The 26382-nt window shown below is 37.5% G+C and overlaps 2 protein-coding genes across 3 annotated transcripts in view; one reads left to right on the top strand and one right to left on the bottom strand.

Moving 5' to 3' along the window:
• The window catches only part of LOC140152050 (Golgi resident protein GCP60-like), a 53855-nt gene extending 50549 nt beyond the window's left edge, over positions 1-3306 (top strand). For both annotated transcript variants that reach the window (XM_072174380.1, XM_072174434.1), the window contains one exon: positions 79-3306. In XM_072174380.1, coding sequence (XP_072030481.1) covers positions 79-302 — 224 coding nt within the window. In that variant the 3' untranslated portion in view covers positions 303-3306. The remainder of the gene's footprint in view (positions 1-78) is intronic.
• Positions 3307-5995: 2689 nt separating this feature from the next.
• LOC140151840 (uncharacterized) overlaps positions 5996-26382 on the bottom strand; it is a 30302-nt gene continuing 9915 nt past the window's right edge. Inside the window, exons 7-21 of the mRNA XM_072174196.1 lie at positions 25792-25892; positions 24824-24998; positions 23720-23907; positions 22875-22976; positions 21733-21855; positions 21330-21394; positions 20268-20408; positions 19346-19571; positions 18631-18677; positions 17525-17566; positions 16444-16633; positions 15253-15495; positions 14408-14529; positions 13531-13650; positions 5996-11285 (exon numbers count right to left, since the gene is read on the bottom strand). Coding sequence (XP_072030297.1) covers positions 11144-11285; positions 13531-13650; positions 14408-14529; positions 15253-15495; positions 16444-16633; positions 17525-17566; positions 18631-18677; positions 19346-19571; positions 20268-20408; positions 21330-21394; positions 21733-21855; positions 22875-22976; positions 23720-23907; positions 24824-24998; positions 25792-25892 — 2027 coding nt within the window. The 3' untranslated portion in view covers positions 5996-11143. The remainder of the gene's footprint in view (positions 11286-13530; positions 13651-14407; positions 14530-15252; positions 15496-16443; positions 16634-17524; positions 17567-18630; positions 18678-19345; positions 19572-20267; positions 20409-21329; positions 21395-21732; positions 21856-22874; positions 22977-23719; positions 23908-24823; positions 24999-25791; positions 25893-26382) is intronic.

Below are 26382 nucleotides of genomic sequence, written 5' to 3'. Positions count from 1 at the left end.
GCACTAATAATAACATGGCTAAGGTTTAACTTAGTCAGCTAACAAGGCCATTATTTGTATATTTTCTTTACCGTGCAGAAAATGGCAAAAGTGATGTTGAGCGAGGAGGCAAGGACCCCGGTCCACCAATCGATGAGATTATACCGATCTACAGAAGGGATTCGCACGAACAAGTGTTTGCTGGCAGCCACAAGTACCCTGGACAAGGAGTGTACCTTCTTAAATTTGATAACTCTTATTCATTATTTAGATCAAAGACACTGTACTATAGAGTGTATTATACAAGGGATGAACCGACATAGTGGTCTTCTAGTGTAACATATACAAATATAGAATATGTCAGATTTATTGGAATTCTTAGGAATGGAATCAACTTATGATGAGTTCATTGGTGGATACATGGGGACTATTACAGAAATTACTTGCACCCCCTAAAGAAGACACAGGTATCCCCCTAAAGATTATCATTTTAACAGTAGAAATTCCCGCCAAAATCATGTTCTTTCCAAATTTTTGGAATTCTAAATATTTTAGATGAAATTTTACCCATCTTCATTAGGGGCACTGGAAATTCCCAATTTTTTTAAATGGGTTTCTCAAGCTGGAAATTCCACAATTTAATTTGTTTCTATAAAATTCTAGCTTTGGAATTCCCAATTGTTCTGGGTAAAAAACATGTCTTCTTGGGGTGCTGTTAATTTCAGACCATTTGGGTTATTTTTCTTCTCAGCAATGACCAAAAGTACAGTAATTTTGAATAAAAATCTCAAGAAGTATGCTTTTTGAAACCTATACTATCCAGAACAGTAATACTAGGTTTGTGGTATATTGACAGCTAACACAAAATGCTTCATAGAAAATGTTTAATGTCAGGGTATATAAAGGGTATAAAAATGTTTTAATAACATTCAAAAACAGTTTTGAACTCTCTAACATAATAAGTGTTGATGTTTGCCAAAAAATATTTTTCAATAACATTTTTACAGCATTTTAAAAATGTTGTTGATGTGTTTTTTTGTACAAAATTCAAAAAATGTTTTCATGACCTTTATATTACCCAACATTAAACTGTTAATTACTAAAAGCAAAACTTGTTTATAACAAGTTTATAACATTTGCTGGGTTATGAATGGCAGTCTCATTATTTTCAGGCCTTGTTTAGTGTCATTGTCATTTGAGAACCTTTTTCAGGCTGATACTATTCCATATCAGTTGATAGATATACCACTCCCAGGTGATCAACCAAAGTTGGTTTCTTTTCTAAGAATTCAAGAAATATTGTTTTGAAAGATTATCAGTGTAAAAATGCAAAAAAATGAAATGCATTATCTTATTAAGTCTTGCTAAAAGATTCAACTTGACCTCTGCTAGTTTTATCCTTCTTTTATGCAACTGATGTGAATTTATTACGGTGGAGTGGTTACTGTGATCTAATATTGCAAGTTTGTCCTGCAGGGGTCAAGTTCCATCTTCTAGTAAACAGTATATAGTGTGACCATTGAAGCAGATGTGTAAAATGACAGTGTTGAAGGTGGTAAAAGTGCTTTGGATTTGTGGAAACACTCATTGTAAAACTTGGTATCGGGTCCTTGGGTCCTTACCAAAGTGGTACAATTAGTAGAGTTTTAGACTTTTTAGACTTTTGTGTGTCGCTCTTGGGAGGGCGCTCATGGGAGGGGAAATAGTGAGCCTCATGATTGTATTGTTCCAGTTGAGATATATACACCCTCTATGGAAGACACAACCTTATGCTGGTTTCATACTACCCTGCCGCTGAGCGGTGTGGCGCACGCGTATTGCAGACAAACGGACACAATCAAGGCTTGTCATTGGTTGAAATGCCCTGCCGCTTGCTGCAGTGGCAGGAAAGTATGCTGGAGGCTTTAATCTTCCACACAGGGGGTGTTAACTTAAATTGGAGTCACAGCCATTCAGGTAACTCAATTTGAAATACATACTACCTGTGTGGGAGATTAAGGTCATGTCTTCCAGAGGGGGTGTATGTTTTTCCATGTGCCTGACAAACTTGAATTTGTTAGTCTTCTCTGCAGTCTGTATATAATGCATTGTGGTGATAATGTACACCATGCATTGTAAATGTTTACAGCACACATGCATTAGGAGGCCAAGTTTCATTTGATGTTGCTCTTCCACTGAAAATGTATTTGGGCCCTATACATGACAGTCCTGTATGGCAGGTTTCTAATAGCATTTCAAATGGGGCTATACAGAGTTCAGTTACACTAGTCAAGCCTTACTGAAAAGTTGTATGACATCATAGGTTCAAATTTGGGCACCACTTTTACCACCTTGCAACAAATATATTCTATGCTATATCAGCACTGGTAAAATGTCTTATGTTGTAATATGTACATGTACATGTATGTGATAAAAAAGTTTGTTTAATGTACAAATTAAACAGTCTGCCTTCATGCATTAGTGTGGTCAAGTATATTAGCATTGGGCTTGATATTGCCACACTTTAAGAAGTCAATTTGGGTATATTTATAACTCATTTGTTAAGTCTTTTTCAACTGGGTTTACAGACAGACACAAAATGAGTGAATTAATCTCATTTTTTTTAAATCACATATCCAAGAAATGGATTTGGGCTTAGCTCATGCACAAATGTCCCACACATAGTGTCTGCTGATGTAAAGTGTAAAATGTTAAAGTCCATAAAACATTTTTTTATTTCGTTTCTTTTACTCAACTCTCTCCCGACCTGCATCTCCAACCAGTTATAATTTTGTGTAGTGTATAAAGTGCTAAATAGATTGCCATTCCAAGACTATATAAGTTATGCTACACCAGTATATATATTCCCAAGTTTATATAGAAGGAAAGACTTAAATCATAATGTTTTCACTTGGCTTTGTTTTTTATAGCTTTCTGTTTTTCCCCTGAGTTAAAGAGTTCATTATGTTGTTTGTGATTGGTAGCGACTGATAAATAGATATTGTTCTTCTGGCAGACTTTCCAAAACAGTTCAGATCCATCACTTGTCAAAATGTTTAAAATGGCCTTTGTTTAGCACCTAACAAATCTGTAAAATTGTCTGAAATTATTCAAATTGTGGAAATATTCTTAAACCAGTTTCTTTTCAAAACTGTCAATAGAATAGTAAATAATAATTTTTTTCTGGTTTGTTCAAACCCTTAAATAAACTGAGAAATCATACCACTGAGATTCTGTAGTTGAATCATGTTACAGTAGGATAATTTGTGCCAAAAGGGTTTGTTATGTGTCCTAGAGGGTAAGCTGAAATTTGTAGACACCATTGCACACAGTGTTCACCCTTTCTAAAGTTTACCCAAAATAGTTCACCTTTTCATTTTGTGTTGACAAATTGTTTGCATTGTATCTCAGTTATTGTACAAGTTACACTTGGTTTCAGAGAAGAACGGCAGTCCCCTGCTCAAATTGACGTGAGCGCCCTGTTTTAATGAGCGACATATGTGGATGTTTGTGTTCCCTTCAAGAGCGCTGATATGCAGCAACCAAGGTAATCAGATTATTGGTCTGTTACGATTGTCAGATGATTGAATCAGCCAATGAGAACCCCACTTCCGTGTTTATGCTGTGCACGCTCTCAAAATGTAAACAATTGCCGTTCTTCTCTGCCACAAACTGTAGAATATACATTTTGTATTTGCGATATTGTTTATTTTGTCACATGTTTGCGTTGTCATTATTTATTGTAACAGGCAAATGGTTGATCTAGATGATAGAATTCCTATTTAATCTAGAAATGTTAAGTTATTAGATAAACAGAACACACACTGAACACTTGGTTCATGTGTACATGTTACCTTGATTTGTAACAGACACTTGGATTTGTAGGACTACTGGGATATTCCATTTAAATCCACACTACCTCTAGTGGACGATTTAGTTTAAGTCTTCCACAGAGGGAGTATGAGTTTTGAATACAATAGACATTCGCGTAACTTCTATATGAAATACTTACTCCAGTTGTGTAAGATATAGACAAGGCCGTAACACAGGGAGAGTGTGGGTTTCAAAATGATTAACGCTGAATTACATTTGAAAAACATACTCCCTCTATGGAAGATATTTTCCACAAGGGTAGTGTGGATTTCAACTGGAACAGCCCATATTTTGCAAATCATTGTTCTTTTTATGATGCATATTAAATGTATAGTCTGCATCCCCACCAGTTGGACTCCACACAAACCGTTTGCACAAGCCCTGGCATAAAATCTGTCCCACGCTTCTTCACGCACGACTTGTTACAAGGCTGTCAATTCTGTCGGTCCATGCCACGTCACTTCCGGTTGATGATGCGACTCACGGTCGAGTGAAAACAAGTCCCTGATTCGATTTTTGTTGATGATTTCTGTCATTGGTGTTATGTAAATTTTGATCGCAAATAGTCAGTGGAATCAAACTACCGTTTCTAAGTCTTCAGAGTGGAAGAAACTTACTTGATTTACCGTTTATATACTGACAAACTTAAAATTAAATTCCATGGTCGAGTGTTGTTTTTTCCGAAATTGAATATTACTCCAGCAACATCGCTATGTAGCCTCCTTCACAGCCGGTTTCTGTTGTTCATAACAAACCGTGAGCCACATGCAGTTTGGGCCCGAGACTAGAGATAGCCCAGATGTTGGACCGACAGAATAGGTTTTTTGTGAGTCCAACCAGGGATTTAATATCATATTCAGAAAGGGAACAATCTATATTATTTTTCTAGATATATGTGTAAAGCTCATGACTTCAGTAAATTAAACATCCTACTATTCAAGGATCCGTAAAAGTGATACTTTTTACACAATCAGTTCTTTAAATGTAATATTTCATAACATTTTTGCTTTTTTAAAAGTTGTTAATTCCCTTTTTTCTACTTAAAACTATGCGCACCTTTTGCAGGTTTTTAATTTTGCACAAGCTCAAGCTAAGAGTGCAGATATTATTGGAGTATGAAAGGACCACTTTTGTTTTATGTAAATGTGAAATACGGTGAGACTCAAAGTTATGTTTATTATTCAATGTCTCACTGGTGAAGATATAATGTATAAATAAATTGCCATGTTATTATGAGCATGGTACTGAACACATTTCTTTATGATTTTGCGATTTCTTTGTGTGGGTTAAAGTTATGGAAATGTTGTAAAATTTATTTGTCAAAAGTAAAAGCATGTAGTAACATGCAAGATTCAATTAGCCTTTTAGAGATGTTAGATTCTTTTTTGTACACTGTCATTATTCTTTTATCTACATGTAACACAGGTGACAGAATGCAGTTTAAAATACTGTGACCCTCCAAGGCCGCATAATTTCACATTCGTGCCCATCCGCCACAAAGTCGTACTCGGCATTTTCCATTTTGAGATACAATCAAAAACAGAATTGGATTTCTATGTAAAATATAAAGGAATTTGACCTTTGGTGAACCATAACTTCACTTCTAGATGTCCAATGAAGCTGGTTGAGGTGTCATTGTAAAGCAGAAAGTACATTCTTTCAAAGTCTGCAATAAACAGAAAATGATCTTGGGCCGACTTTACTACCACTTCGTGGTAGATGGTCACATTTTAGGTAGATGGAGCTGACGGGGACCCAACTTTGGCAGCCATTGAGGAGTAGGAATGTGTGAAATTGGATTCGTCTAAAAAAGAAACCCATTTCCCAACCCTTTACTGGCCTCTTAATAAGCACTAAAAGAAATATTGATGACTTTCACCATACTGTACTTTCAAAGTTGTTATGATACCAAATCCGACCCATTTATCTACACGGGATTGGGAACCCAAACCAAATCAAAGCACCTCCAAACCCTGAAATACTGGGGAAGTTTTTGATGGTCCCACCTGACCAAATCCCTGTGGGGATGTTGGATCATATAGCATATTTAGTGGAAATTCAAACACCACCCAGATGGAAAAGGGGCAATAAATCGAGTATTTCTCCATGGACTGAGAGTACCACAATCATCCATTTTTGACAAAGTAACACAAAGAAGACTATATTTGGTTTTACCAACACAAAAATAAATTTTATTAGATACAGAACTGCATGAGTTGTTCTGTCTGGAGTATTACTCTAAAATAATTACATTGTAACATTTGTGTTATAACTTTAACACAGTTAAAAGTAGACACATGGTGTATTGTAGACGACTTTCAGGAGCAGCACATGCTTAATGGGCTGTTCCAGTTGAAATTTATTAGACAGTGCACGATCTGAGGTTACTGTTGCGAACCCAGGCTAATTTTTGTACATTACAATGCACACAGCCCATAGCATGGCCCTCTATAACAATACGCATACTGTACGGAATAAAGTGTAGTATCAATATCAACACGTCCGTCAATAGCCTCAGATTGAGCATGTTATGAAATCTATGCACACCCAATGGGAGACATCACCTTAATCCTACACACAGGGAGTGTGAATTTCAATTAGGGTTACCTAAATGGGCGACTCAATTTGAATTCTACACTCCCTGTGTGGGAGATTAAAGGTCATGTCTTACATAGAGGGTGTAAGAATTTCAACTGGAATAGCCATTACAAATTGCATGAGAAGAATGACTGAAAAATGAATTGCCAGGCCAACCTCTTATCCGAGCCATGATGGGACCAACAAATGGCTGGATAAGTGAAAAATCAGGTAAATAGCGCGTAATTCTGCACTGAATGTGTTGAATTGGGGCAAAAAGAGATAACTTAATGAGGTAATGACACTGAAAAGATGGTATTCATGTCAAACAACATGCTGTATGCAACACCAGAGATTTTATACTATGAGATAAGACACTCTGTACAAACTGCCAATACCATGCTATACAGCAGTTTAAGACCGACAATTCGCGAGCGTCTTCGCCGGCCAAGTCTTACTACGATCGTGTAATGAGAAGATACCATAGAGTCCTACATAGACGTCTGAGGAAGAGACGGTACAAATTCTAATTTATTAATTTATCAGGGAATCACTTTTTTGTACCGCTCACAAAACAAAGAGTATAAGTCCGCCCACCGCTGTCAATCATTAATAAAACAAGCTCTGGCAATGACGTAATCTTAATTATAAATGCGGAAATCACAATTGTACATGTACTGTCTGCTGTACTCTGTCTTCCAACAAGTGCCGGAGTGTCGCGGTCCTGGCAACACTGACGAATGTCCTTCCAATGATTCATAGCATGACGGGAAAATGTTTTCCTTTGGAGATCGTCTGTTCAGATAACAGAGTGATCCATTTAAAAGCAGTCCAGATAAGAGAGGTCAGACAGTACCGACAACTAAATTTAAGAACCAATAAAAAAAGGCAGGACTTTTTCTTAACAGAAAAAAACACACTTTGTTTGGAGAGTATACAAAATTCTGTAGCTACATGTATATAACATTGCACTTTTTCTTGAAGTCACCAAATCTTAAGGGTCACTTTCACCTTGTGGGCATGTAAGAAGTTTAGGCTGTTCCATTTAAAATCCATACACCCCTATGGAAGACATGACCTTAATCTTCCATACAGGGAGCATGCATTTCAAATGGGATTACCTGAATGGGCAACTCTATTTGAAATCTACACCCCCTGTGTGGGAAATTAAGTTCATGCCTTCCATAGGGGGTGTATGGATTCCATTTGGAATAGCCATTTAACTCCTCCTGATCCTATCAAGGGTCATTATTTGACCACTCAAGAAATGCCTATGCTACCCAACAATAAATGTATTAGATAAGGGTGAGAAACAGACCCTTATCAGAAATAATTGGTGTCTTGTTGAGGTATGTTATTCGCTCGGATGGGTCACATACTAGTATATGTGATGCGATCAAGCAAAATCAGTCGGAACTCAAAAATATTGATTTTGAGATATAGCCAAACAAAGGCAATATTTCCTTTTGTTTCCTCTTGTTTTGGAAACTCTAGAATTGCTCATATTTGGAACTGGTTGCTCAATTTCAATGTGGTTTCTGCAAAATGGAGCAAATGCTTTTTACTATCCAATAAGAAACTGAGAATGTAATATTTCTGAGTTCCGACTGATTTTGCTTGATCGCATCACATATATGGATCAACATTTGAACATCTACAAGATGTATAAGAAATACATTTTTAGACTCAGTCGAGTGAAATACAGAGAACGCAGCCTCTAGTCAGAGAAGACATCTTAGGCCCTGTATCCATAGGCTGTTCCCTTGTGGCGTGTGCCCTTGTTCTGTGTTCACTTGTTCCCATGTGACCTGCCACACAGACAACCTATAGATACGGCCACTAAGCAAAACAAAGGTTCGTTGTCTGTGTGGCAGGTCACATGGGAACAAGTGAACACGGAACAAGGGCACACGCCACAAGGGAACAGCCTATGGATACAGGGCCTTACCCTTCCCTTTGCATCATTTCATCAAATGACACTCACTTTGTACAGCTTCCATTTGTTTTCATTCTGAGAATAGACTGGCTGAACATGGGTTGATAATCAAGATATAAAGATATTTTGCATATGCTCTGTTCATTGCGGTACATTTTGTCACATGTTGCACTTGATAGCAAATCAGTACAGAAAATTGAAATGAGAAATGCATTATGGGAAGTGTAAGATATCTTCTTTGGCCTCCAGTCATTTTAATATGAAATCATTAAGAAAACAATTTTAAGACTTGTAAACATCCCACTGATTCTATAATTTGCTCACCTTTGATGATTCTTATTTTGATTTTCTTTCACTCATTTCTGACTGGCAAGTTACTTATTCTATAAATAACATGTCTTGTATTCAATTCAGACCTGCCAACCTACCGAAGTCAGAATGAGGGACATTGAGACCAAAACCTTGTAGATTGTACAGTATGTATTAACCAGGTACAGACAAATTCAAAGACTTGGGGTGTGCAATACTTTCAGAATTCAGAGGTTTTGCAGGTCTGAATTTATCATAATAGAATGCTATAGCAAATTTCAAAGTGACATTTTCATCATTTTCTGCTGTTCTTACATTTAAATTTGCCATCACTGAAATTTTCAGAAAACAGGACTGTCCCTCATTTTCACTTTGGTAAACCCCAAATGAGGGACAGCCCCTCAAAATGAGGGACAGTTGGCAGGTCTGTCAATTATACATAATAAAAGAAATATGTAATGAAGAACCTAGAAAAAATATTATTTGTGCTTACTTAGTGATTATATTTTAATATGTATAACATATATAACAATATATACAACACAATACAATAGAAATGATTAAAATAATTTATTATCTCCCATGCTAATAATGATAAAGCATTTGTGACCCGCTCTGACAAAACCAGGAACAAACCACATTTTTGACAATTCATGATTTACATATCAATGTAAGCACTAGACAAAAGGCTTTAAAATAATACAAAAATTATATAAATAGCATCAATACTTTTCAAAATATGGATAATTTTGTAAATGAAACCCTTATATTTTTGCCAAATTACTATTCTGAGTAATGGGTCAATTAATTTTCTACTTTACACAAGATTGAATAGGGATTATTCTAGTTCAACTGTTAATTATTAATAGTACTTTCAGGGATTTGAAAGTTCACATAGTCCCACAGTCAAATACCATGAAATTAATAATTTCAAAATTTGGATTTTTTTAAATCCGAATGTCACCTTTAGAAGCCTATAACTCGTCTGGTGACTTGTTCCGGGTTTTGTCGGAGTGGATCACATATACTCTCATTCAACCAGACCCTATAATTGTGAATTGAATTGAAGTTCTCTATTTTCCTAAATTAATGACATTAAGCATTCCTCTGAGCTAACTGAGCTAAACCTACTATTTGTAAAATGAACTGAACTGAATTATGAAATGTCACTGAAAAACACAAAAAAAGACACATATCTAACGGAGAAGTGGTTTTTTAATGGTGCCTTATTAGGAGTTTATAGAAATATAAAATAATTAGGGTTTTGGCAGTATGGGTAAATCAACCTGAATGAAAAGCATAATGCAGCCACAAAAAATAATCTCCAATTCTCCCAATTCCATATAATTACATTACAAAAATATGGCACTGACTATAGACTATTCTTTTAAATGGCACACTTCAGTCCTGGATGGAGTTAAATTGTTTTAACATTGATAAATATGTAAAGTAAAAATTAACATGAAACTGATGTAATAAGCCCAATCGGCATTGTAACTTCCCGTTTTTGAGAGCGGTTTTGGGACACTTTGACCTCTGACATATCGGGGACATTGCTGTAATTATTATTCATTCATTTATCATTGTAATGATATTATCATTTACAATACTTTAAGTAATTAATTTATGAAATAATGATGTTTTTTAAACAATTTTTATTCTAGTAAAACATTTTAAATAATATTTTATATGCACAAAAATCACTTTTCCTGCAAAGTGTCCCAAAACTAAGCAAATTACAATGCCTATTTGGCTTATTTGTTTCATTTTTTAAAAATTTATTTCATGTGATTATCAATGTTAAGGCTATTTACACCATCTACATTTGAAGCATGCCGATTACAAGAATGGTCTATATAGCATGTTTCTACAAAATGTTTGCAGTAACACAAATATATCAACCCGTTATCCAAAGCAGTAGAGACTGTCAGCATTGTTATTTCTTATTGACACACGGATGCACAACTCAACTGCTTGAATGTGGACCGTGCCCACTGCGCAACACACTCGGTAGTGATCCACGATGTGACGACAAGGTAATAGCAGTTCGTATAGCTTTACCTACCCAAATTTTACCACACTGGACTATTCCAGTTGAAATCCATACACCTTCTACTGAAGACATGACCTCTTTTTTGTGTGCGCTCTGATCGCTCTGTAAGAAGCGCCTTATACATTTTTTTTTTGTATGTATTAATCACCCACACAGGGGGTGTAAAATTCAAATGGATTCACCCATTCAGGTAACCCCAATTGAAATCCACACTCTCTGTGCAGGAGATCAACATCATGTCTACCACAGGGGGTATGTTGATTTCAACTGGAATAGCTCATTGTCAGTAGAAACACACTAACATGTAGTAGAAACACTACAAGACAAAACACTGAAACAATGCACTTATAGAGTCATGCAAATGAAAGCACTATGTGGTGTGTATTGCTTAGTGAATTGGTCCTTTTGACCTCAAAAAAATAATTATTAGGCTTTCCTTAATGAGCTGTGACAACCATTGGCTGCTGTGGGACCAACTGATGGAGGATGTTCATGAAGATGTTGAGTGCGTCGGCAAGACCTGCTGAGTGGCTGGTCATCAACCACACCTGACGATACCGCTCAATCAGTTCCAACAACCTGTGAAGGAGGAGAAAGAAGAACATAAGATATGATTGATAAAAATGAGGCTGCATAAATTATTTGCTCCTGATTCCAGAACTAATTTTTGATGATTCCTTTTGCCAACTGAAATGTAGCTCAAGCCTAATCCTTTAGTTGGAAATTACTGACAATCAAAGTGTCAAATGTTTTAAAATAAGGGTCAAAAACATGGGCAAAATCTACATCTTATCTATATATTAATATTATTATTAACAGCTTAATGGATTAAAGACAAATCCACCTTGGCCCTGTTATGTGAGATGATGCATGTTAACCCTAACCGAACTGAAACTCATATAAAACTCATTATGAAAAGCACTGTGCACGCATGGATTCCATGTGATGCAATGACGCAATCAGCCTAAGTCATATATACCCAGGGAACCCCCCAAGGTTACAGGCTGTTGATCTTGTGTATGGCATCCAAGGGGTCTGAGGGTCGAATCCGGGGAGGGGGTACCAAGTGACTTCTTTGTTCATTTTCTCTTCTTTTTCGTTTGTTCTTTCCCTTCAAATAGCAAAAAAACATGGGTTCGGTTAAGGTTAATTGGTTAAAACCAACATCTGTATTCTCCAAATATCAAAATTTGAAATCATCTTTCTTTCAAACAGTGAAATGTTATACCACTACACTGGCTTCAAGGTTCGCGCCAGATCGCGTCTTCGACTTTGAGCGCCGGACGCATTAATTTTGAAATTATCAAACCTTCTGCGTCCGACTGGACGCAATAAATTTCAATGTCAGTCTTCAGAATGCAAGAAAGATCCCTGAAATTCGCCAATTGATCATCAAACTAAATACAGTATTCTCCGTTATATGCAAATTATAGTATGCAAATTATGTGTGTTCATGGATCTCATACTCCAAACTTAATGCCAGACAACTATGACGTCATAGAAGTAGCAATGTTTATATGGGTGTATAGTTCAGTGGTGAGACGAAAATATCGTGTGTACTGCCTTGCGTGACAATCTTCCAAAATTATACAAGATTTTCAGGATTTCATAGATTCCTCACATTATTTTAATGCTTCAGCTAGTAAATTTGTGAGTTTCCTATACTCAAAAATGTAGAATTTCTCTTGATTACTGAAGGAAAATTTGTGTTAGAAAGGGCACATGATAATCAGCTTAAGAAGTTAGGGTGCGAATTTTGAACCACATTCGCCTGCAAGTTGCAACACTGCAATTGCATAACGTTGCCTCTACCGGCGCAGATAGTAAAGTTTGACTGTTTCACATCATCTAGTAAATTTCCTTCCAAATGACAAAATTACCCAGTAATAAGCTTAACAAATGTTACAGTTTTCCATGCATGGGTGGCCATGTGGTAATTATTGTCGCAAAATTTTTCAAAACATGATCAGTCACAAAATAATGTACACTCTTAATGTGTACATATATCACATTACCCCTAAAAATGCTTAACAAAATTTGGGACCCCGGAAAAATGACCCCGGACCCCGAAATGTTTGGAAATGGGGGTTGAAGGGGTCCAATGGACCCCGTAAATTTTGACCCAGCGCTATCCCTGACTGGCTTGCCGATCCAAACCTCATTTAGTGCTAATGGGTCATAGCATGCTAATTAAATGTTTGGAATTTAAATATTTTAAATAATTTGTATACTTAATTCTACACTGTTGAAAAACCAAATGGACAGAAAAGGCACATCCACATCACTAGCAAAAACTTGTGCAAACTGTCTCTGGGATTCCAATCCCTAAGTTTTCCCCCAAATTTCCCAAGAAATTGAGGGGATTTTATGACCAGTGATCCTCAGGTGGTCCGCCAGTGCTACCGCCTATGAATGATACATTATGCAATTTTCGAGTGCTGAGCTTAACATATGACCTTGGATTAATTATTATTTAATACGGCTCAATTCGAAGTGCCACTAGATGGGTCACAGTAAGCTTCCGGTTTTAATTCCAGAGCTGATGTCATCAGGCATTACAAAACTTGAGGATTCCATGCTTCAATGGATTCATGTGGACGCATTCGGGAATGCCGATCCTCGAAAATTCTATGACCGTATGAACATGACTAAAACCTCCTATGTGCTTGTGACCTCTGAACATGTTTAAAACAAAACTGCCAACAGGTTACATAGGAGGTTTTGCTTTAAACACGTTCAGGGGCCAATAACACAAGGGAGGGTTTTCCTGTCCAATGACGAAAACCAGCTCTGAAAGAAAATCATTGGAGTGTTTCCCACTTACTTGTTAGCACAGTCTGTTTTGGCGGTAACAGGCACATTGTTAAGGCCAACATTGACGACTGCTGCTCCTACCAAGTCCCCGTCAGGTTTCTTCCCTGCTAACACTAAGGCACGGACAATTCTGTAACAAAAATACCGATAGTAATGTAATGGCAGCCAGATTTTGCATCTGCACTTGAATTTTTATAACAGTATAATGAAGCAGATTTTATAGTGGTCTGCCTTATCCTGGCTTTATGTTTGCATTGAGCTGGACAAAGACATATGAGGATATGCATCAGGGAAACTTGATGGATATATTATAAGTCTCATTGTCAAAATGTATAGTTTACTTAACTCTCCTATACAAAAGTTGACATATGCTTACATTTGGTAAGCCCTCTGTCGGTCTGAGATAAGAACTGCTGGGCAAAAGATCCTATATAGTCTACATGATGGAAGTTAATTCTTAACATGTTATCAAACTTGTTTACAGGTACCATATGTGTTCCATTAACCGCTCATGCCCCTGTAAGTGCCCACCCAGTGACTTCACAACAATCAAACTGTAATATTATTAATTGCTCATGCAAATCTGGATTATGGTCTGATATATATGGCCCACTGATGATGATAAAAGAATATTTTTGGCCATTTATTACTTATGCAATTATGTAAACAATGTAAAAACTAAGCGCCCACCCAAGATTGGACTATTACAGGTGCAATCCATACAGCCCTATGGAAGATATGACCTTAATCTCCCACACAGGGGGTGTAGATATCAAATGGAGTCACTCATTCAGGTAACCCCATTTGAAATTCACACTCCCTGTGTGGAAGATCAAAGCCATGTCTCCCACAGGGGGTGTATGGATTTCAACTGGAATTTCAATTACCTGCTAGCCCATAGTAACAAGTCTGCAGTGAGTAGTAGTTCTGAGATGGCAAAGTCGTTGAGGGGTGATCTGACAATCTCTGTCAACACGTTGTGACATTTGCGTAGATGACGGATTGCTTTCTACAAATTCAAATATTTCAAACAAAAACATTAACAATCATTACAGCATTTGGTTCTCACAAGCATTTGTGGTCATTCTTGGCCATATTGTAACATTTGCTGAGAACGCCCGTAAGTTTTGTCAAAATTCTGTAATGTACATTAATGAACTAACTAATCATTTCTTTTGGTGTTGTATTTGAAAAAATACAGAGATTTATAATAAATGTGTCTCATTGTTTTATTTCACACAATCGAAATATTAGTCAAACACGTACATGCTATATTCAAAACACTCATGCACTTATACATGGCGGCGTGCAGGATGGTCGTACCACATCAAAGGAACAACCTCAGCACGACCAATACAATGGAGAAACAAGCATTGGCGACATCGGCGCTGGAATGATGATTTCAATTTTCTTTGCTTTACCTCGGTTGTTGGGCTCAAAATTAAAAGGGGACATATTTGACAGTAAAATCTAACATTTTGTGGAAAAGAAATACAAATCTATTTCTTATGAAAATGTCACAATGACTTAGTAACACAATTGGTTGAAAGCTTCCCTACTTATAGCGGAGGTGAATGTGTAATATATGACCAAAAGCAAAATACAACAGAAATGAAACTAAATGGAATCTGAAGTTAATTATTAATTTAAAATGTTCAGGATATGTTCCCAGAATCCCCGCTCTATCCACACCCAAATGAAATTCAAGACACCCCTATGCACCTCTGCTTACCTGAACAACCTCTGGTGTAATGTATTCCAGGTCTACGTTATCTGGGTTGCACACAACCCGGCACATAAATGAGCCCTCGTCTGGGGGTAGATTGACAGGCTCTCCTTGCAACTGGTTACGGGCAGCCCGTGTGAGGAATGTTTCTACCCTGCCCAGTTCTATTACTGCTTGGCCTAGCACAAGATTGCCATCCAAGAATACATGATTGTTGATGAGCTCTGGTAACCTGTTGTGTACAAACTCCTACAACAAAAAACAATGACACAGAGTAAGAAATTTAATTATTAGAATAAAATCTTTAGAATACAATGCACATGGATCTTATGGGCATAAGTAGCGCCTAAATATCTTTACTCCATTGTGGAAACAAGTTGCAGCGATGGCATTTTTAATTTTGAAATATCTGCAGTTTGCACTACGGGTGGCAAATCCAATGACTTGTTCCAGTGGATGCTAACACACTGTATGCACCGCCAATTGCTATCAAAACAAGGATGTCTAAAATTTATGTCTAGCCAACAAACTGATGACTAAAATGGGGACTTCATGTGCGTTGGTGTATCCCTGCAAATGAGGACACACAAACGATTTTTCACTCTAAACTGCGGACTTACCTGCAACCAAATAGACCTCAAATGCATGCTAAATGCATTTGAGCGATACTTGCTTAAAACCGCGGACCATATGTGTATATACTACAGTCCGCAGTTGATGGGTAAAATTCCGTTTCGTTATCGCTATTTTTTAGTCCACGGTTAAGCGATGAAAACACCATGCACACATCCACAGTAATATACATAGTCTGCAGTTGCCGTCAAACACACACAGGGATGTAGGGGTGTGTATGATACACAGTACGCACACAATAAGCCTACACACCGCGGTCACCATATTTACTGCACAATAGTGGACATATCTCTAAAATGCATTGGGCATGCAATTGCGACCTACTGTAGACCTAAGCGAACCAAGGACAGTGCTCATTTGCAGGTAGGGCCAATTTAAATGTGAAAAGTCTTGTGTATCCTCATTTGCGGAAAACACTGACGCACCCCCACACAAACACATCCATCCCCCCTAACACCCACACCAACTTCAGTGTCTTGTTCCAGCTGATTGATGCTAACACACATGAACATACACCTCTGCACACACCCCCATACAAACACACCCTCCCCCGCAAACCCTTACCATATCCATTGTCTTGTTCCAACTGGTTCCAGCAGCAGTCACAAAAGCAGGCCAGCTAATTGTAGGTTGGTTAGTGAATACATGCCCTGACCAATCTGTGACTAGTAGACCTATACAGCTAGGGTAGGTTGCAGCACACTGCACAGCCTTGAAAATATTGCCTATGGCTGCCTCAGGAAAACCGCCAAAACTGTGTGTGAAATTCGAAAACAAGTTGTAATTTAAAAAGACTATATAAATGTTGCGGCATTTCTGATACAGCTTGGGTATATTTCACTATTTTGCAAAGACCTATCGCACTGGCCAAAAAATTGCGTAAAATCACGCCTACATCACGCCGTGCTATGCAGATTGATCGGCGAATGAGATGCTGATGTGATGATGACGCGATTCAATTCAATCAGAACAGCCTTCATTAACTTACCCAAATCGAGCAGCGTGAAACATCTTTGCAAAATGCTGTAGTATATATTACAAAGATTTGAGAATATTGCAAAAATATCAGTTTCAGAAAACAATTCTTGTAAAAGGAAAAGCAGGAGTTTGAAAGAAATTCATGACCTCTATGTGTGAAGTTAAATGTACATCCCGATCAAAAATTACTTGTTAGGTGATATGCACAAACAGACGTGGGTTACTGATATCCAACGACCTCTGCTGTAGCAAGGGATCATGCTGAAAAATGATTTCAGAGCATGTTAATCCTATGTGACAGAACAAAGCACAACTCCCGTATTTTGTGTTCTCGTTTTAGTTCACCTCACCGTAACCTAATCAAAATTCTTTCACCTGACTCTTTTTACAATCGTCTAAGAAACATAGAGAACAGAGTTGACTTGATCTAACAAGTACACATCATATTTATCAGACTGCAGACTTGTTACAAGTCATGACTCAAGACTTGACTTTTTTTAAATGAAATGACTCGACTCGGATTTTCAGATTTTCCCCATAGAGACTGTACAGTGACTCGAGTCATTTGACTCGACTCGACTCGAGATATTGCAAGAAATGACTCGACTCGACCATGAAATGACACGACTCGTTACAACTCTGTCCGCATAACAAACATTAAGCTTACCTGTTCCATGCAGCAGTGGCAGGACATGCATAAAAACATTGTCTGAAAATTGAATAAAAAAATAGTGTAACACAATTTTATAAGTTTTCAAAAGATTAGTTCATTCACGACTCGCAATACAAATACCAAACACATAGTCTCAACTAAACTGCTTAAGGGTAGATGCAGTACTGTTGGTCGAAGCAGCCAAAAAATCGATTTCCATTGTCTAAATCAATATATTATCATAAACTAACACTTTGATGTTTTGCAAAAGTTCATTCTACAAATCATATACTTGCTTAATTTATTGTTGTTAATGAGTTATATACATTTTACAAAAGTGTTGTTGTTTCAGCCCTTTTTACAACATAACTCAAGAACCACAGGACCTACAAAAGTATTTCTGTGATATTTGAATTCTTCTACACGCTTACAAGGAAATGAGCAATGCAATTTTTGCCAAAGCTCACTACCATTCGCAAGATGTTGTCGCAACACTTTAAAATAGTGTATTACCTTAAAGAGATGTCTCACATGCACCCCTACACACATATTCATGGACAAGACATTCATAACACAAGTCCTCTGTAATACATTTTGTACTTATCTTTATATTTTTATTGTACATGTTTAGTCATTAGTGTATTTTGTTCTATTAAACCTAATGCACTAGTTGTTTTTTGGCGAGGGGGAAGGAAAGAAGGAAGAAAGAAGAAGAGAAAAAGAAGAGAAAACTTTTTTCTCAGGTGCGGGTTTGAACCACCGACCCTTTGGGTACTAGAGACGTGCACGGGCCTTCCTTCACACGGGGGAATAGCTTGGCCGGCCAATATGGCTGTTCACATGATGACGCAATCGCATCATGTGGGATACCTGCCCGTGCACATGCTTTTTGGTTTGGAACGGTTAGGGTTAATGTGTAAAATGGACACATCATTTATCAGTCTCTTGCATTAGATGCATTATCTCAATCATCATGTTTTTTTGTTTGATGGAAATGAAGTTATATTATTTTATATAATAAACACATATATTCTAATGCACAAACACATACAAAGTAAAGCACCCACCCATCTACATCCCTCCCACACCCCTACACACACTTTATCTGTCTTCACACTCACCCTAGTGCAGTAAGCTGTTTTCCTGGTGATTCAAAGTTACAATCCATCTAAAAGAAACAAAAAAAAAGTCAAACAATTCATCATTATGGCCATGGAAATCCCCTGGCGCGAATCTGATATTAATTGTCCGATTCACGCATTGTCCATCTGAAGCAAGAAACCAAACACTCAAAAGAAGAAAAATACACAATTTCAATACTAATGATACAAGTTTTGGATAGCTGGAAAACAAGTGGTTTAATTGTTAACCATCTGATGCCCCTATTCCCACAAAATGTCAGTTTTGTTCCAAAGGTGTTCAATTTTCTTGAATGTGTTGCATGTGATCAAAAGAAACTGAACTGATGATGCTTTATTGCATTTGTCCATAACATATTTCGATGCCCAAATATTTAGCAGGTAGCAGGTTAACACCAATAAAACACATTTTTGATAGATTCTAACTCGCCTTTATACATAAGGCATGGTGAATTCAAATTTCCCATCGGATGCACATCGTACATATAGATGCAACAATTCAAAATGGAATCTATCGTGTGACCAGTCCATTGGGTCAGTTCCTAGATGAAGTCTTGTGACTGCACACGGTATAGCGCAAAGTTGCAAAAAGTAACTTTCAGTATTAGATTTATTTTCAAAATTCTTTATCGGGAAGACGTCCATACTTCATCAATTGATTTCTAATCCTACGAATGAATCCCTTCATCAAACTAACCTTTGACCCATAATGCATAAATATGCTGCCTGGTGGCAACACCAGCTCTGCATTCTCAGTCTTGAGTTCATTGGAACAAAACAGAACTACTTGGTCATGTCGGACACCAATCATAGACAGCTTGTCTCGTAGTGTCATGCCTTTACAGAATGGGGTTGGTCCATCATAGTCTGGGTGCTCCATCTCGATCAGTTTGCGTGTCAGGATTGGGCCCAGGTTGACTAACCTGTAATGCAAGGGAAATCAAGATGTTCCTTTAGTGAGCGAAAAAAGATGACCTTAATCTCCCACACGAGGGGGTGTGAATTTCAAATGGGGTTACCTGAATGGGTGGTTCCATTGAAATCTTCACCCCCTGTGTGGGAGACCCCTGTGTGGGGATTCAGGTCATGTCTTCCATAGGGGGTATTTGGATTTCAACTGGAATATCCCAATCTGCAATGGAACGATGGAGCTGACTTGAGCACTATTTTGACAAAAGGTAATTTTCACAAACTTCTCACTTTGTCATACACAAATTTTGATGTGCTAATAACTATGCAGATGGTAAAAAACGAAGGGCAAATGCAGGGCTGCAGAAATTTCCACAGATAAATTTAGTAAAATACCATAGAATTCTGTCTACGAGCATAACCCACGACAGGCACCCTCCACAAAAACATTACAATAGATGGTCTTACATATTTGTACAGGTGCCTGCTTCAGTAATACAGTCGCTCAAACTCCAACTAATGTTTTTGTGGTGGGTGTATGCCTTTTGTCTGTTTCATTTTTAAAAAAACCACTCATTTATAAATGCTTGTAGACAGAATTCTACAGTATAGCGGTAAACACAACCATTTTGTGAACATACGGGCAAAGAATAAAGTAATTTGTGAAAGAAAAGTAGAGTCTCTAACTCCTACACTACAAAGTAACTTACGAGCTGGAGCCAAAACATGTCAACAATTGCCTGAGTAGGTTGATTTCTTTTGTTGTCAGAGAGCCGTCTTTCTCAAGGTCAAGGTGAGGTATCAGCATCATGAAACGCCATCGACAGTATACATCCAGATCCAAGAGCTCACTGCAAGCAATCAATCATTCATTGAATTATGATCATATTAAACATTCAATCAATCAGTTAATCACTCAATGAAAAAAAATCGCAATGAAAAAACCAGTGAAAGACCAACCAACGCCAGAGCAATTATGAGCAATACATTTCTTGGTTGAAAACATTTGTGACACAATCTGGTCCATGGGGGCTAAAGGCTGCAACTTTGAAATTGTGATAATGGTAGAAATATGGAGTAAAAAAATAAATCAGAAATAACACATCACAAAACCTCAGAACTTTAGAACCAAGTATCCGTGCCAGAAATAAGGGAAATATGGAGGTTGTCCTGAGGATAACTAAAGCATGAATTCTGCTTGTCCTCAAAACATTTTGGTTGTCCACAAAATATATATATATGTCATGTTTTTGAGTGCAAAGAATCCAAATAGTGGTTGTCCAGGGGATAAGTACATAGCTCAATATGGTTGTCCCCGGTGATTTTTGGACAAGAGGATAAGTGCTTATTTCGAACACTGCCAAGTATGCTAGAACTTCTGTGTTTTCAGTATATGACAGTCTAATGTTTTTAAACATTAAAATTAAGTAACTCAATTTTCAAAAATGCCTCCTTTGGCCCTCATGGAGCAGATTGTGTCACATTTTGCATGTTTATGCTATACAAACATTCATGAAAGTTCATCTGTGTTGGTATAAATCATGATTTTGATTTAAACTTTTGATCCAAACTCAAGGAAATAATTCCTACCTCGGAATTTTCAGATGGTACTCCATCTTTCATGTCACTCACTCGCTGATGAAAGATGGAGTACCATCTGAAAATTCCGAGGTAGGAATTATTTCCTTGTGTTTGGATCAAAAGTTTAAATCAAAATCATGCTATACAAACATGTTTGATATTTCTAGGGGAAATATTTATGTTCAACTCACCTTTGTAAATAAGGCATGGTGGATTCAAATTTCCCATCGGACGCACATTTAACATATAGATGCAACTGTTTGAAATGAATCAAATCAAAATAAAATAGTTAACATTAGTTATTACCTAAACAAGATCATTAAAACAAATATCATTGAGTGGTAAAACTTTAAAAAGTTAAAAATGTGGTTAGTATGTTTATTTGTAGGCTTGTTATTCTGAAAACGATACTTGGACATTATACTTCACCCTGCTGTGTGTTACACTTTAGATAACTTCCAAGGACAAATGTAAGGTCCTAGGATGGTAGATTTAGCTCCTCAAAAACTGGTGTGCTTCTAAGTCCTTGGATGTACAGTAAAACACTTAACATACCAACATACAGGCACCCCCACAACTCTGCACGATGCATACCTGATTATATTTAAGGAATGTGACTATATTGACAAGGTACATGAGATGCTCCAGTCTTAGTATGCGTCCATCTGATACGTCAATCGTCAAGCCTCTGTATTGAATATCTGGCCAGTCTGTGATCTAGATAAGGTGGGAGGGAAAACAACAGTAAGAAAATATTGCTACAATACACATCACAAATCACTTGCACTGCATGTGACAACAACAATCATGATTTTTCCCCGACATATGTGAACTCAGTTCTTGCTGTAATCTATTGTCTGGTATAGTGATCAAATTGTTAGCGAGTCATTTTAGGAGTCATCAGTTATTATTAAGCAGATTAAGATTTAATGAAACCATTTAATGTGGCTTCTTGGATGTTTATAATACTTAATTGACCAAATTTGGTAATTCCTGAAATCCGACCGCAGATCGTCACTGTGAATAATCGACTGGTCAAGCGGGGGCAGTGATGATCTGCGCACCCATACAGTCTTGGCTACTTTCCAAACAATTCCGGGATGCAGAAAGGTTTTCAATAAGATTAAGTAATTTCAGGCCAAATGGGCTATTTCTATTGAAATCCATATATCCTGTATATTGGCAGTCATGTTTTTAATTTCCCACACACAGGGTGTGGATTTCAAATGAAGTCACCCATTCAGGTAACCCCATTTGAAATGCACACTCCCTTTGTGGAAAATTAAGGTTATGTCTTCCAGGGTGTATTGATTTCAACTGGAATAACTCATTTCTGTCAATATACAAGTCTGTCATTAAATAATGGGTTATTCCAGTTGAAACTAATACACCTCCTATGAATGTCATGACATTAATCTTGCACACAGGAGATGTAGATATCAATAGAGGCCGTCAGCGTGACGTCATATGCCGCCATCTTGTGGGTACACGCTGTGATGGTCGTTCGATCTCCATGCGTGAACAGCAAAATCACCGCGTTGATACGCGATAACAGCTGCGTGACAAGCTGCGCCCTGCGCGTAGTGTCCGACGCATGAACACACAGATCATTTGTACCCACAAGATGGCGAAAGGCTGACGGCCTCTATTGGGAGTCACCTATTCAGTGGCAGACTAAGCCTTCATTTCCAGGGTGTATGGATGTCAACTGGAACAGCACATGGCATACTACTTACATGTATTTGTGGTATCCCATCGGTTCTACACAGTCTTATTAACTGATTGAGTGTACATGCTCCATACCACAAACCACTGAAATCACTGGCTTGAATTTTAACCTGAAATACAATAAATATTCATTAGGTACTATAAATATTCATGATGTACTCTGCAAGCTATAAGAGTTTAGAGTTAAGAATCAAACATCTGGATGGCACCGTGTGACCTGTACTTTTTGTGCCAAAATATATGTGCAGAACTGGTTGTAGTCAAATGACAACCACTTCATTAATATGACCACAGCATGATCATTTTAAGATCTTTCAAATCAGTTTAAATGTCCAAGTAATTAATATTTTCATTTTCTATACCGTAAAGATTTGCCTAATGGTGCACATGGGCTCCTTCACCTTGGGGTAAATTTTACGTTCAAATAGACAGCTGCCTCCTCTGAAAATCCCAACATGAATTGACGGTCCATGCTCTTATTTGCTGGCGGGATTTTTACGGAAGGCCACTTTTACAGTATAAATTTTATTTGAATGAACACAGCTGTCAACAGCAGCACACGATCCAACCACGACCATATCTGCGCATATTTCAAAATACAACAGGAGTGCATAATCTTGGATACTTAATGAAAATACAAACCAATCATAAGTGAGTTCACATTATTGGATTCACTTCCATGTCACGCATGCGCGGGTGTTCATCACACAGTGTATGCAGCGGATATTCGCTATGCTGTTGGTAGCTGTGTTCATCCAAATGAAATTTCCACTATAGTTTGTGCCTAAAATTCCACTTATGTCAAAGGAGCCCATATGCACCAATAGGCAAATCTTTACATTACACCACATACCTCCTTTTCTGTAACAGTAAGCCTATAAGCTTCCTTGAGTCTTGGGAATAGGTGCGGGCAAATCTGACACACGACTTTGGGTATTGGGCTATTACTAGCCGTCCCTGTCTCCATAAACACATGATAACCTAACTCTGTCAATAGGGATATATGTACACTCCATATGTCAACCATACGTGGCAAGGCTTCTGTAACACACAAACAAAAAGAAAAATTTGTGTAAATGTGAGAGTAAGAGTTAATATGAGCTAACAAGTTTGATGAATGACTGTGTAATGAAAGAAATAACTTCACACAATACCGTGAAACAGACAGCATCCCAAAATGTTGCACTTCGAGGGCTTAGAGTTAGAACTATCAATGTATTTGCGTGTGTAATATATAACATAAACACTACTGATTGACATTGCTGTGGCTGTCTTTTCATCACAACTGGACTTTGTCACTCCTACCAAAGAAAAGAGTATCCATAAACATACCTAATTGTGGACTTCACTCATTTTGGCCAAAATGGACATAGACAATTCTAGCTTTAAGCCCTCGACTGTTCTTTATCTAACATTTATGATTGAATAATTTATCAGTTAGTACTAACTGAGAGACTTTTTGATGACTGATTTGTTCATCTTTTCTTTCAATTTTTTAAAATTTGGAAAACACTACAAGTACCATGTCATGATGGCATTAAAAAAAAAATATCATATCGATCAATTTTCATTGTAATGCAAGCAATTAAGTTGGCTTGATTGCAAATGATAGACCAGCTTGGTAGAACATGATAATATTTTTTTATTCCCTAAAAATTAGTGCTGTATTTTTCTGGAATGGAGAGTAAAACTTACAAAGTGTCACAAAATGTGGACCAGTGTAACACTAACATTCTACAATTTCAGTTTGGGCCTGTGGAAATTAATGAGGGTCTGTAGATTTCAAACCCACGATTTGGGCTATTGCAGTTGAAAGACATACAACCTGTATGAAAGACATGACCTGAATCTTCAAAAAAGGGAATGTGAATTTCAAATGGGGTTACCTGAATTTGCAATTCCATTTGACATTATGAGTATATTTGACTTGTTTACAGTACATTATCTTTGTGTTTACCTGGCAAGGCACCAGGGATGAGCTGTATACAGAATTCTGCACCCAAATCTAGTGCAGGTCCATCGTTTTCTATGATACGTTGAGGGCGTGGCCAGAGCATTTGTAGGCGAGGTTCTAACACTACTTGAACTTCTGGGATGGCAAGGACCCTGGTGTTGAGCAGGCTCTCTGATAGCTGTAATACAATGAGAATAATGAAGAACATCAGCAAATATGATGATACACACATATACAGAGATAGATACACATTTTATTATGTACCTGATCAATCAAATTAGTTTCTAGCAATTGGATCTTTTTCACTTGGGTTTATGGCATGCACCTAAAGACTATGAACTATATGTGACCCAATCTGATCCACTCAAGCTAAAGTCGGAAACTTTGACAATGTTTTTATTGGTTTTTTTCACCTCATTTTTGCTTATATCTCAGTTTCATTATTGCCAGCTTTTGCCCGATTGTACCAGATCTGGTCATATATTAAACTTGACAGTTCCTTCAGTACACAAGTATTAATCTTCTAACTTCTAAGGGGCATTGTTACAGCATTGCTCAGTGATATCTACAGAGAAATCACAAGAATTCTTGTAGGCCTGAGGTTGAGTGGCAATGACTAATTGACATTCCCCATGAAATAACCATGTGAATTAGACAATCTTTAGCTTGTTTTCGTTGTTGAAAGGGATTCAATCATGTTTCTCGCGAAGTAAACCATGCAGGCGGCTTGGACGCATCGTTATTAAACGATGATAAACAACGGTGAAACATGATTGAATCCCTAATTCACATGCGCCACTGTGTTGCGATCAACACTATGCCTACGGCTCACAGAACAAGCCTCACTTTTTGGGTTGCCTTAGGAGCCTGCGGGTCAGTCAAACTACACTTATGTGATATTTCAAACTTGTGTAGGATTTGCTATGGAAAGGTCAACTAGGGGTAAATGTCAAGGTTTGAGTGATTGTTACCTGATCAATATCACCTCCGGGTGTTTGTGGTGAAGTTAAACCATTACCTGTAACAGAACTGGTGTCTGATTCACTGGGTTCACCATTGGCAGTAGCTGCACCTGTTAATATTGTAATTGTAATTAAGCTCAGTAATTATGTAGACACACCCAAACACAGTCTTAGCTAGGATTTGACAAATGCCCATCATTTTCACCAAAACTGCCCGTCAAAACCAGACCTCTGCCCCTTCTAGGGGTTCAGTCAGTTCAAATAGCTATTGCTTTTGCCTTGATTTATTAAGTCTGGTCTTGTTTTGACTGCACAAAACTAATTCAAGTACTATTTTTAGAATTTAGCATAATATATGTCACAGGCATTAATTTTGTCTGTTCCAAGAGTGAACTGCCCATCCAAAATGACAGGTGGACAGGTGACTAGCTAACACCGTGATCCAAAATTCCACTCCCTGTTTTAAGGCCAAAATAAAAATAAAATTGTTATATTGCCGTTAGCGACTAACCATTTGGGCTTGCAATTTTTTTTGGAATGATGATTTTACACAGGCGGCGGATGACACGATCGAGCCGGCAACTTGTGAAACCGCCCGGA

This window comes from Amphiura filiformis, chromosome 1, assembly GCF_039555335.1.
Source record: "Amphiura filiformis chromosome 1, Afil_fr2py, whole genome shotgun sequence".
In the NCBI taxonomy this organism is placed as follows: Eukaryota; Metazoa; Echinodermata; class Ophiuroidea; order Amphilepidida; family Amphiuridae; genus Amphiura; species Amphiura filiformis.
This window is presented reverse-complemented; position numbering and strand designations above follow the sequence as displayed.